General features: G+C 42.3%; 1 protein-coding gene across 1 annotated transcript in view; it reads left to right on the top strand.

Annotated features, from left to right (window-relative positions):
* The first annotated feature begins 4,481 nt into the window (after positions 1-4,481).
* Positions 4,482-13,875, top strand: part of LOC124264701 (E3 ubiquitin-protein ligase TRIM71-like) — a 40,562-nt gene continuing 31,168 nt past the window's right edge. Inside the window, exon 1 of the mRNA XM_046699466.1 lies at positions 4,482-4,763. Coding sequence (XP_046555422.1) covers positions 4,655-4,763 — 109 coding nt within the window. The 5' untranslated portion in view covers positions 4,482-4,654. The remainder of the gene's footprint in view (positions 4,764-13,875) is intronic.

A 13,875-nucleotide genomic window follows, 5' to 3' on the forward strand; every position in this document is an offset into this window, starting at 1 on the left:
TTATTGATACTGACTCGTGATATTACGTTTGTTGGCGCAAGCAGTTGACACCAGTCTACTTTCGTTATGCAAATGAGAGCTGATATCGAGGTCAGTGCATTATTTGCGTCACAATACACGAACATAAACTGTCAGAAACGATGGTGGTGATAATTAAACTACTTTCATGAGAGTCTAAAGAAATGAAAATACGTATAACTAAAATCTGAACATTCTCAATTTGATTCTTCTTATTATTGTTGTAGGATATTTATAGAGCGCACATATCCACGCAACTAGTACATGCTCAAGGCGCTGGTATTTTATCTCTCTATCATTGGATGTCAATCTCAGTGGCACATGGTATTATCAATCTCAACTCCCTGGGAGCATAAAACTCTTGCAGCCACTAGGCGCACCGAGTTATTGCGACTTGCTCATCCTTACGAGGTACCCATTCCCAGCTGGGTGGAGCACCCGTGAAGAGCCACCTCCTCGTGGTAGGTGCTGGGTAACGCTAAGAGCTCTTCGACCCCCCGTTGTGGAACCGGGGGTATATTTGGTCCACCAACCCGTTTGCCGTGGGTTGCGCCCCTGTGTCGGTGGAGGACGGGAGTCTGGTGGTTGAAGGCACTGGTTCCAGGAATAGCGTTTCTTTTACCCAACACACCACTTCGCCCCTTACTTTACCTAGACGGGTGGTTGAATGGGCCCGGTTCAATCTATCGGCTGGTCATGCCATGCCCTGTGCATGGTAAAAATATTATTTTGACATATACTTATTTTTGAGCTTTGGATATTTTGATCCTCAATGTTCAAATTTTTATTGTGTGAAAATGCCTAGAGTCCTATGCCAGAAGGCAGTGACTCATGGGCCAATCTGGTTGATCATTTTTGATCAGCTGGAGTACACCATTCCTGTAACCCTTTGGAGTCAGTTTGCTGGAATCCCGCTTACGTAGCACATCGCCCTCGTTGGTGCTCCATGGCGGGCAGGGAACGGGTTTGCTGAACCAATATACATTTCAACATGGGTAAACACAATCCAAAATGGATACTTGGCCACGTTTTCTTGTCCTGGAAGCAAAAGGTGAGCGCGCCCTTACTTCCTATTCACCATTTCTGTTGGAAAAGGGACTATAAGGTAAAGCCGGTGATTTGAAAGACGTTACAAGATTACAGTCTGGAAGTCTTTTGGTTGCATGTGCTAGGAAATCCAAGGCCATTAGTCTAATGACTTCAACCAAATAAGCAGATATTCCGATTACCTGTTCAGCACATAAAACACTTAACTTCTCCAAAGGTTTTATGCGTGATAGAGACCTAAGTCTCGCTGATGACTATTGAAGACATCTTGTCTGAACTTAGAAGTCAAGGTGTCATTGAGGCCAAACGATTTACTTATCGTAAAGATGGCCGTGTGTTTCCCTCAAACACACATCTTTTGACTTTTGACACGCAAGTACTGTCGAGGTTGGATGTTTTTCTATGCCCGTGGATCTTTGTATTCCACGCCCTACCCGTCATTTTCATTTCAAGAAGTTCGGACATTGGCAGAATCCTTGTAAGAACAAATTGACTTGCTTCAGATGTGGATAATCTGATCATGATGGGAAGGAAGACGTGTAATACCACAATCAAGTGCTTCCATTGCAAAGGTGATCATATGATGTGTCCCATGTGGAAATATGAGGCCACTATGCAGAAATGAATCAGTTACCCCGATGCCAGAAAACAAGCTAGATTACCTGCACCTAAAAATCGTTTAAGTCCATCTTATGCTGCAGCAGCCCAAAAGGTGACTACGTCTATTTTCTGTCAAACTGATCTAACTTGGGTAAAATAGGGAAAACCTAAATCCCTTTCTGAAACAGTACTCACTACAAAAGAAGCTCCAGATTCAAATCAGCCATCATTAAAACCAAAAGGAACATCATCTTCTACACAAACAGAATCACATCAAATCAAACCGTCAACGTCTACTAAAGTGGATACAAAGAAAAAACAGATTCAATCTGACAGATTGCCAAAGGCACTAAAAGACACAGTGCAATTCCATAATAAATATGGGTTGCTTGAAGATATGGACACCGAAGTATCCACCCGTGTGAGCACTGTTGGCCATACAAATGGTCACTCACCGAAAAAGAAAGGGAGAGCAGTATCTCCTATTACTGCTCTTTAGATAATTAAACTACCATGAGCCATTCACCTAATCTAGTTCAATGGAATTGCGGAGGACTTAAAAAGAACTTAAATGAGATACAGGATTTTAAACCGTCGGCATTCTGCCTACAAGAGACCTATCTTAAACATACAGATACATTTGATTTAAGGCTGTACAAATGTTATCATTCATTTTCTCCTCCAGGGGATAAAGCAACTGGAGGCGCTACTATATTAGTCAGAAATAATGTCATTCATAGTGACGTTCACCTAAATACTAATCTTCAAGCCGTAGCTATTCGCATTACTTTGGACATTGCATTTACCCTGTGCTTACTGTTTATTCCACCTTCATCTACGCTTCGACAATCTTATCTTCAGAATGTGTATGATCAGCTCCCTAAGCCCTGTATCATCATGGGCGATTTGAATGGGCACAACCTTCTTTGGGGAAGCACGAGCACAAACAATAAGGGGAAGGTTCTAAAAGATTATATTTCTGATAATAATTTGTGTCTTTTTAATGATGATTCAAGCACCTATTTACATCCTGCTACAGGAACCTATTCTACCCTTGATCTGTCCCTCGCTGATTCAACTGTCTACAACGAATTTGAATGGTCACTTCCCAACTGTCCTAAAAGCTATCAAACCAGATGATGATCCACCTTTATCACGATTGAATTTTTCGAAGGCCAATTGGTCTTTGTATGAAACATTGTGTTTAGGAAAATGAGCTCGGTTAAATGACATTGTCGACCAATCAATTCCTAAGTCCTCTGTTGACGAACGCAAAATGCCACGTCTAAGTGAAGCCAACCGTCATATCGCCATTGGTTTGCTGGAAGCTGGCCAGTCCCGTGCAGTTGCGCGACGCATGAATGTTCACGAAAGCACCATTTCACGGCTCTGGGAGAGATATCGCCGGCAGCATTCGGTAGCAGATGCCTCTCGTAGTGGGCGACCTCGAGCGACCACTGCGGTGCAGGATCGCTACACCCGGGTACATCACCTGCGTCATCGAACAGCTACGGCGACCAGTACCGCTCGACAAATACCCGGATCGAGGAGGAACAGGTTGAGAGAGGCTGGTTTACGTGCCAGAAGACCTTATTTTGGCCCTGTGCTTCGACAACAACATCGTCGACATCGAGTTCAATGGTGCACCAACGTTCAGGCCTGGAACCTACCGAGTTGGCGTTGAATCTGGTTCAGTGATGAATCACGATTTCTATTGGAACGACGCGATGGAAGAATGCGGGTGTACAGACGTCGACGTGAACGTTTCGCCGACGCTTGCGTTCCCCAGGTGGACAGATTCGGCCGGGGCAGTGTTATGATGTGGGGAGCGAGCGATCACCTGCCGTAGGAGAAGTGATTTGGTGATGATCCAGGGAAACCTGACAACTCAACGGTACTGTGACGAAATCCTACGCCCACACCTCCTTCCAATCATTGCTCGCCAGAGGGAGTTGTTTCAACAGGACAATGCCAGGCCCCACACAGCACGTCACACTAGAGACTTCCTCCAGAACAACAACATCAATGTGCTCCCCTGGCCCTCAAGATCACCGGACTTAAACCCGATCGAACATCTGTGGGATGCCCTGGACAGACGGGTGCGACGCCGTAACCCTCAGTCCTAGACACTTCAGCAACTCGCACAGGCACTACAGGCAGAGTTGACTGCGATTGGGCAACACGAGATTCTGAGACTTATTCGTTCGACGCCGAGGCGATGCCGTGCAGTTCTGGATGTCCACGGTGGTCACACGAGGTATTGACTTCAGCGCCACCACACGTCTCCATGTGACACTCAAACTGACTTTCCTCGAGTTGGTGCCAAAGACGGATAAGTCTGCATTCCCAGTATGCAATGTCGCTATATTTCATTGACTCATAAAGCCTACAAGATGTTTCAAAATAAACATAAAAATACAGTTGAAATTCCTATATGCGTTTCTTTTTTCGGAGAGTATATATCTATAGAGAGAAAATACTAAATGGTGTCCCGCATAATACCTTATTCATTCGTTAAATAGTCATTTATTACCCATCCAACATTAGCACAATAATATATCAGAATTCAATGCGTATGAATACATTTCATAAATGATTGTCAACAATAGTCGGTTTACTTTGATTTTTTTAAAATGAACAAGGGGTTATGCAAAAGGTTCCACATAACTTCAACTAACATATCATTTATTTTGTATAAATGCTATTACACGCAACCGTTACTTTGGCGATATTGCCTAGTGCTAATAGTCCCGGCAGCATGCAATGCGTTATAACATTGTAGATTTAATGCATCTTCATTTTGCAGATGGCGACGTCTCAGAAACTGTGAGAACATTTTCTCACATGCACCATATGTACAGAAGTATTTGACAATCCATACACCCTTGTCTGTTATCACACATTCTGTCGGAAATGTGTCGTCAACTACACCAAAACCAAACCGGAAGCCATCAGTGCCAAGTCTCTGCTGTGTCCTTTCTGCAGCAAGATGACGAAAGTGAGTGCCCCCGAGAGATCAATAGATGAGTGGGCGGATGACGTCAAACCGAGCTTTGTCATCAAGGGACTGCTAGACTCATTTGGTCCCGGATGTAAAGGTGAGGATCAATGGCAAACTGGCACTGCAGTGCACGATGGTCTATTGGATGTGTCGTGCACCACTCTCAAAAGAAAGGAAAGATAGACATGTGTAAAATCTGTTAAATATTCGTCTGTGGTCGTATAAAGTTTGTAGCCGTGCCATGTTCGACTCTTAACCTTTGCGAAGGCAACACACTCCCTTACTCAATGTGAAAATGACTGATCTAAATCTACATGTAATTGCAAATACATTCATTATTTACTGATACAAATTTCAATTTGTACCCCCACAATACTCATGAATGTAGTGGTCCTGCATGGCTGTTTTCCAAATATCTTGGTTGAAGTTAAAAGGTAGGGTATTTAGGGTTCAAGTGATACCTCATTTTTCATTATATCAAACTAGTCATTCAAGTTCCCGACATCTGAAGTCAGTCTTGCAGATATCTGTGTTTTATATATCGTGTTGTGAGGTAGCTTACACTAAAATTACTAGTAACAACAATTCATTAACCACAAAAAAAATGTGCAATTACGTATACAAATAGAGTGAGTGAGTTTAGTTTTATGCCGCCTTTGGTAATATTACAGCAATATCACGGCGGGGAAACCAGAAATAGGTGTCATACCATCTGGGAAATCGAACCCGGATTTTCTGCGTGACGATCGAACGCTTTGACTACAAGGCTAGCCTACCGCCCTTAAATAGCTAGACGTGAGGATGATGAAGGTATCATTCACTTTGCGATACCAACATGTTGGTTTGAAGGGTGCAGTTTCTAGTGCTTTATCTTCCAGGTCCGTATCCCCCATCCTAACCGAAATTCACACGACGGACCTGGAAGATAAGCACTAGAAACTGCACCCTTCAAACCAACATGTTGGTATCGTAAAGTGGATGATACCTTCGTCATCCTCCAACCTCAGCAAGATCCCACTCAGCTTCTCACCCATCTCAACAACCAACATCCCCGCATCAAGTTTACCATGGAAACCGAGCAGAACCAGCAAGTACCTTTCCTTGACGTCCTTGTGTCCCGCACCTCCTGCAACCAACTCCAGACCACTGTATATAGAAAAACCCACCCATACGGATCAGTACATCCACTACAATTCAAATCATCCACCTAAAGTTAAGACCGGCATCATCTCCACACTAACCAGAAGGGCCAAGAACATCTGCTCAACTAAACTACAAGATGAAATCGAACACCTCAAGAAAGTCTTCACAGAACGTAACCACTTTCCATCCCAAATAATCAACAGAACCATCGCTGCAACCCTGTCACCTCCTACCAAAAGACCCAAAGCAGATTCGGCCCCCATCAAGATATCCATCCCCTACATTGGCAAACCGTCACATCAAATCAGCCGTCTACTAAAACAACAAGCTGGCATAGATACCACCTTCTCCGCGTCCCCCAACCTTAACAACATTCTCCATGCCAATGGAAGAAAACCCGCCACCGTAAAGAACAACAACCCAAAATGTGTCATCTACAAAATAAACTATGATTGTGGGCAGAGCTACATAGGCAAAACTTCCCGACCCATCAACACCCGAGTGAAATAACATCAGACCTCTGTTACCAATTCCGACAGCTAATCAGCCATTTCCGACCACATCAAAGCAAGCCCCAATCATCAAATAGAGTGGTTTGACATCACCATTCTCTCCAACAAACAAACAGACTTCACTAAACGCAAGCTCACCGAAGCCATCCAAATCAAATGCCAAAAGCCCACCATCAACAGAGACCAAGGATACTTCATTCCATCGGCTTATGATGCAGTCATCCACCAAGCCCAATCTACTGTATAAACTCTGCTGTATAAACATCTCATTATTATTTGTACATCATTGGCTTCCACGCCTGTCCTTTGTCTACTCTCTGGCTTCATCAGATTTCTGCCTAGCCAATTATGTTAATTATGTTGTTTTCTTTGTTACATTGTTATATCCAGTATATATACACTTCCCCCTTCTTCATCTTCCATTATGCTTGACAACGGTACGAGAATCCGTATCGAAACGTCGCACTCATGAATAAAAGAAGTTGTTATCCATAAAGTTTGTTCTGTATTGATCAAATTCCTGTGCAAAGATTACAAGAAAGTCACCTGTCACACCTGTTGTGTTAACTATCACAGGAAATGTGAGTCAGTTGTCACATTGGAGTCGGAATTACCTGTATTAAAGTCCCAGCTGTTGGATAAGAAGGAAGATATTTTGAAAAAGCAAATGGAAATCAAAACAAAAGTTGATGCAGTTAAAGTAGACGTGGTTTGTGAAAAGCTCGATATGCAAGAACGGAACATGACAGCAAGTCTTTGGGTAACAAAGCGAGAGAGAGAAAATAACTCTCATGGAAAATATACTTCTAGATGAACAGAATGAAAATCACATTGAACAACTGACAGCCGACCTTAAGTCGGGTGAAATGTCAGTACAGATGTACCGACAACAGACTGAGCTGATAGACCAGATTCTACAATCTGAGTGTGACCTGGACGTGTATGAGATGTATCAGGGATGAGAGGCCGGTGATGTGGAGGCTGATGGAGACGCAGACGTGAAGAAGAGGGGGGAGAATAGCCAGGATCATGTATAGACAGAACGAAGACATGCTGAGTAGAGCTGTGGACGATCTACAGCTGGGTGAGATAGATGTCCAGTATGACGGTATGGTGAACTTGGAGGCTGCTCCTGTGTCACAAGACACCATTAACGCTAGTGTAGCAGGAAACGAGTATGAAGTATACCCTGTTGACGTAACGGGGTTGATGGTGATTGGTACATACACAGTGGTTCTAATAGACTGAGAACATCAGTGTGAAATCCTTCTACACCAGGAACAAACAACGACATCACAGCAAGCTCCAACTGGGAAGTAGACCATGGGGTATAACAACCAGGTGGTTGTCACTGTGATGCATAGGAGTCAGATTGTAACAGTTGAAGTGAACCCTGACCTGATGCTGCTGTCAACCATCACAACCAGCAAAGAGTACTGGGGTATAACGTCTCTGACACCATCAACACTAGCAGCAGGTTCTGATGGATGTGTGGATAATCTGAACATGAGCGGAAACGTCATAAAGTCTATGGACGCTGTAGTTAGTGGAAAGGAAATCATACATTCTCCTGAGTTTCTTTGTACAACAAGAACAGGAAACATCCTTGTGTCGGATAGAGGTTCGAAGTGTGTCCTGTGCCTGATGGGGACGTTGTGTTCACCTACCCTACAACGGGACACACAACACTGGTAGATACACGTGGTATCACAAGTACCAGCACAGGTGGTTACTGACTACCATCAAGATACTGTTGTTCATCTTACTGAGTCAGGACAGTTTGTCAGAAACATACTCACTGAAGACGATGGCGTCTCGTACTCCCTCGGAGTTTGTGTAGATGGACGTGGTTGTGCGAATGTTTGTAATTTTATCTCAGTTGAAATCAAAGATTTTACTTTCAGTAATACAGTATAGACCTTTGATTCAGTATCAACTGGTCATTATGTCTGTAAATATTGCAATTAGCTACATTTACAAGGATCCTCTGACTGCAGATTGACTAACCTGGTCGTTGACAAATCATCACATACAATATACACTGTGACTTGGTATAACTATAACAGTTCTCCGTATGTGACATTTGCTTCAGTGCTAATTACCTTTACCTTGGAATATGACCTCAGTTCCAAGTTATTATAAGGTAAAGGTAATTAGCACTGAAGCAAATGTCACGTGTGCCTGGAATCATTGTCCAACATTATAGATATTAATATTTCGTCAACATATCTTGTATTCGTCTATTTAAATGCCACCTTTCTCGCTATTTGAGCACCCTTGAGAAAATATTTGAACTACGTGTAAATGATACAGTAGCTATTGTCCAGCTGAATTTATAAGTTATCCCATACTAAAAGGCTCTGTGTTTTGTTTGATATGATGTTACTACTGCTCGATCCTGAACTGCTTCCAAATGTTTGATCAACGTATTTCCAATAAACAAGGTGAAGTATGCCCTGTTTTATGACCATTCTAAATAACCTATACCCGATACAGCTCTGTTTCCCGAGTGTGTCTGAGAGCAGTAACAGATCACATGGCTATCAGGGTCAAGTGTGATCTTTGGTACCGGAATTCGCTGGGCAGTGCTGTGTCTCAAACCTGTACCGTGTATTGGAATAAGCAGTTCCCTTTCATAAACTCGGAGGGTAGAACTCGTTGCTCAATTTCTGAAACTCTACAAAGTTTACACACAGACATCTAATCCTCTCTCCCAAAATTACAGTTTACATATAGCTGCCCACTTCTAAACTTCGTTAATACGTTTGTACCACGCTTGTCATAAGAGATGAGTAGCAGGTTTGGGTAAGGACGAACGGTTGCAGAACCTTTAAAGAAACGATTCATACAGTAAATGGTATCAGAAAAAAACTGTTCATATGGACGCAACCAATGAAAAATATCAGGAACCGACTAACGTGGAATTCGTAAGTGTGGTGATACTTCTTTGAAAGTTAAGTCCAGTCGGTACTGGTAAAGTTGGCTTTTTGAGACATGGCAAAAAGCAAACGGAAAATCGTGTATCCAACATGGTTGCCAAATCATGGGACCAATGACCTATGTATTATAATGTTTATTGAGGGTCTGACCTATCTTGTTAAAAGGGTGACGAAAGGAAGTCCGATATCCGAAATCAGTGGCAAACTGAAACTTATAGTATATTCAAAACTATTCGAGAGAAAGCCCCAAGACGCACAGGTCCACAAGAATATCCTCACTTAAACGATTCGCGATTTATATCCCCCACGTTTCCTATATTTGTGAAAGACATTTGCCGCCATCTTCAGACACTGAGCGATCTAAATATAACAATTATCCTGATAATGTCTAATGATTCCTAATGGCGAGTTTCGACTCGATGATAGGCGAAGTTTAAGCCATGTTTTATTGTAAATTTTGAAAGTAGTGTTTTCCTGACCCAGGATGATTTTATATTTATTAGTAAATTACACCAACAGTTGACTTTGTCTTGTCGATAAACCAACACATTATAAAGTACACATACCTACATCGCTGTCTGCTCGGAACGTTAGCTTGATCCTTGACTCCCCAACTTTGACACTCTGGTTACTAGAAACGTTTTTCACACTTGTGTTTCTTGCCAGAACGGGCTGCTGCAAGGCAACTACACAAGCTGCATCCACCTGACCTTGGACATTTTCATATTTGAATTACACTGAGACCTGTTTTTTCCTGTTGAAAAACCAACACATTGTAAGATAAACCTTCCCATATCATTGGCTGATGGGGACCTTCGCTGTGACACTGAGGTTGCAGGGCGGGGTCATAATGAAGCCCAACTCCTTGCAGACTGCTGTTTGGGGTGACAACTGGCTACTCCAACACAACTACGCTAGCTGCATCCAGCGGACAGCTCAAACACATCCATTTTAGCAAGCTGATAATTTGATCGTTTATTGTTCATGACGGCTGGCAGTAACATTCTAGCTGCATACGGCGCTAAATAATTTATTGGTTTGGGCATATATATATATCGAGAGATTGCCGCACAGAACACTTGTGTTTGTGTGTGCATGAAACTCCGAGTAACAATAATCCAGTGTACTAAACATACCCGCCATATAGCTCGAACATTGCTGAGTGCGGCGTAAAACTAAACTCACTTACTAACACACACACACACACACATATATAACGTACGACCGTATCAATACGAGCCGATATATATATCTATATATCTCTATATATCTATATCGGCTCGTATTGATACGGTCGTACGTCCATGCCAAAAATGATATCTTTCACTCCTTCAGAACCCATGGTTGGCATGGCAAATCATAGAGGACGCCATTGGCACATATGCTCAGTAACTCGCAGGTGTGTCCGTATCAGGAGGAAGCATGACTGCGTTTATTACGTGTTTATTGCGATTTTACAAAAACATTTTTCTTTAATTTTAATAATGTAAGGTGACTATCGGAATGGTTTACCCCTATGGAAAAATAGCTGTTTCTTAGGATTCTCCTTTAGATAAAGGTAATTAGCACTAAAGCAAATGTTACATACAATGGGCTGTTAACAATGACAGAATATCACTCCACCTTGAGAAACAAAACACATCAATGGATTAATTAACAAATTTAATTAATTTCACAATATAGTGGAGGAACCCCTATGTGGATATTATATTCAACAATTAAGCCAAAGGTGACATGCACTGATACCAGTAAGTGTGTCTTCATTGACTCTGGCCATGCTAGGCCTTGCATATGTTACCAGTAGTTTACATGATATTCAAATGTTACTCAATCACGACAAAGCATCATTTTTCTTCAGTCACAGAGTTCATTAGATATTCTTATATACTGAGTCAAAAAAGAAACTTCACATTCTTTCTTCAGGGCACTATAAAAGAACAAGAGATGGTAAGATGGTTAAATTGTTATTCTTTCATTGCTGAGATCTGTGTGATGTACTCGATACACTGACAGTGCCATAATCAGTTCCATTAGGCTACACCGCCGTTCCAAAACATGGGTATACAGAATGTCAAGTCACAAGAATAAAAATGCGAAATTTCTCAGTTCAATATCGTGTATGGCCGCCCCGCACATTCACCACTGCCAAACACCGTCTCCTCATCGACTGCCTGATGCTTGTGAACACGTGATTGGGGAGTCTGCGCCATTGCTCTTGCAAGGCAGTGCCAAGTTCCTACAAATTCTGAGGTTGGTTCCTAAGACCACCAAGCCTTCTCCCAAGTGCATCCCAAACGTGCTCTATTGGATTAAGGTCAGGGGACCTCGATGTCCAGTCCATGACGTTGATTCCAGCGTTTTGAAGGAAATTTCGTGTCAACATCGTGGTATGCGGCCGAGCATTATCATGCTGGAAGTGTAGACCTGGGCCATGAGCCGCCAAGAAAGGAACGAGTTCAGGGGTGAGCACCTGGTCGCGGTAAGCAGCAGCTGTGAGGTTTCCACGGATGACCAGAAGTCGGGAACGGTTGTTCCCACAGAAAGCACCCCACACCATGCAACTTCCGCCCCCGAATCTGTCGACTTCCTGTACACAACATTGTCCTGTACACGACGTCGTCTCCAGACTCTATGACTGCCGTCCGCGAATCTGAGGGTAAACCTGGATTCATCGCTAAAGACGACTCGATTCCAGTCTCTCTGGGTCCATCGGAGGTGACGTTGGGCCCACAGCAGACGTTGACGTTGATGAAACGGCATCAATATCGGCTCACGATATCGACGTCGAGAACGGAGATTGGCAGCCCGCAACCGATTTCGAATGGTATTTCAAGTACCGTTAGAACTGTGGTTTTAAACTTCGATGCGAAGATCACGTGATCGACTGCACGTGCTAAACCTGATTTTGCACTAACGTCAGTTGCACGACGAATTGATGGGTTAGAGTGGGTTTTGCTAACGTTTTTCTAGAGTCGAAAGATAGGGATCCCATTTCGGATACATAGATGTATCATCAGAGAATATTTTTTAATTATTTTTCAAATTACATTTTGTGAAGTTTCTTTTTTGACTCAGTATATTATACACTTGTTATACCCAGCCACACTATATGTTACTCACACTTAGTGAAGCTATACAGTAGGTATACCCAGCCACACAGTATATTACTCACGCTCAATCACACTATACATTACACACCTTGGGATGATATGGTCTTTACAATAGATAGCTGTTTATTTTTCATATCAACCTCTTGTGACGTCATCAGTCTAAACAGCCTGACAAACGTATCCTCGTCCGGATACATAAAAATTCGACTACGCCTCAGTTTTGTATCCTCCCTCGGTTAAAGGTACGTCAGGATTTCTTGAATATTACTCTTGGCTTCGCCTCAAGCAATATTGAGTTGAAGTAACATTGAGTTGAAGAAACGACACACTTCATATTTTATTTCTTGATCACTACATTGATGGTGCAATTTTATGCCAAAATGATTCCGCCTGGCATATGATGGAGGAACATCACTCGTGCATCTGATGTCGCTCGGGGCTGTGGAATCAGTCTTCTCACTCACATCTGTACTACAGTCAGTTGCTGTTGCACTGGTCGGAGAAATGTTAATCACGGCGCTGACCTCGATCTTCTGGCCTTTTGATGTCCGTTTGTAGTTACGACAACCTGCAAAATAAAGAGTTGGATGATAATTTGTAGTATTTGTGTTATTCAAGATATGTCAATGAATTTTGATAATGATTAATTACAATGGATTTTTCTATGAAATTTGTGGCAAACTTGAACATGACTAAACGATACTATATGAACATATTAACTCAGTCCACATACGCTCATTTATAAAATTCAAACAAGTTCATTGATACTTATATTTATTTATTTCCGCCTCCCGATAAAAAAACCCCCAAATCTTAAATAGTAATTTCAAATAGTTTCATGTTGTCAAATCAAAAGGATTTAGCATGAACTGTGTACATTTGTTAATCAAACACGAAACAACTTACCTCAAACACTCCTGTGCCCAGTTCGTTTCATTATGAGTTGTTCAGGGATCCCTTTCTCGTAGAGTTTGGTTGCTGTTGTCCCCCTCACGAACCTAATCAACCAGAATGATAGTTGTGCGTCATCCATGAGATCAAGCATGGTAAGAATCTTCTCTTCTTTAAGGTGGTTGTTATTCCTCCAAATAGCCCAGTCGCTGAAGGTATTCACCACCCATTTGTTCCTCCGACGTGTGTTTGGGTACGGCGTCCTGTGCGCGCTCTTCAATATCCAAGTCAGTTGACAGGAACTTGTAAGGGGTATTTTCAACGGCGTCTTCATCGTCACTAATATCGGAATAATTAGACGAAATATCCATGCTTTTGGTAGTCTCCGGTCCAAACACTTGATTTAAATGCTCAGTATTCTGTCCTGCTGCAACCAGCTCATCATTCGACTCAGTCGACATCTTGCATACGAGTGATCTTGACTATTCTAAACACCATGTGCTCACAACTGAGTTGTATTTCTGTGATGTGTTTTTTGTTTTCGTTTCCTTTTAAAATGTTGTATTTCGTTTGGTTATAGAAGTGTAAACAACCTAAAACTATTATCCCATAAT

The sequence above is a fragment of the Haliotis rubra genome, unplaced genomic scaffold, assembly GCF_003918875.1.
Source record: "Haliotis rubra isolate DU_JTF1 unplaced genomic scaffold, ASM391887v1 Scf939, whole genome shotgun sequence".
NCBI classification, from domain to species: domain Eukaryota; kingdom Metazoa; phylum Mollusca; class Gastropoda; order Lepetellida; family Haliotidae; genus Haliotis; species Haliotis rubra.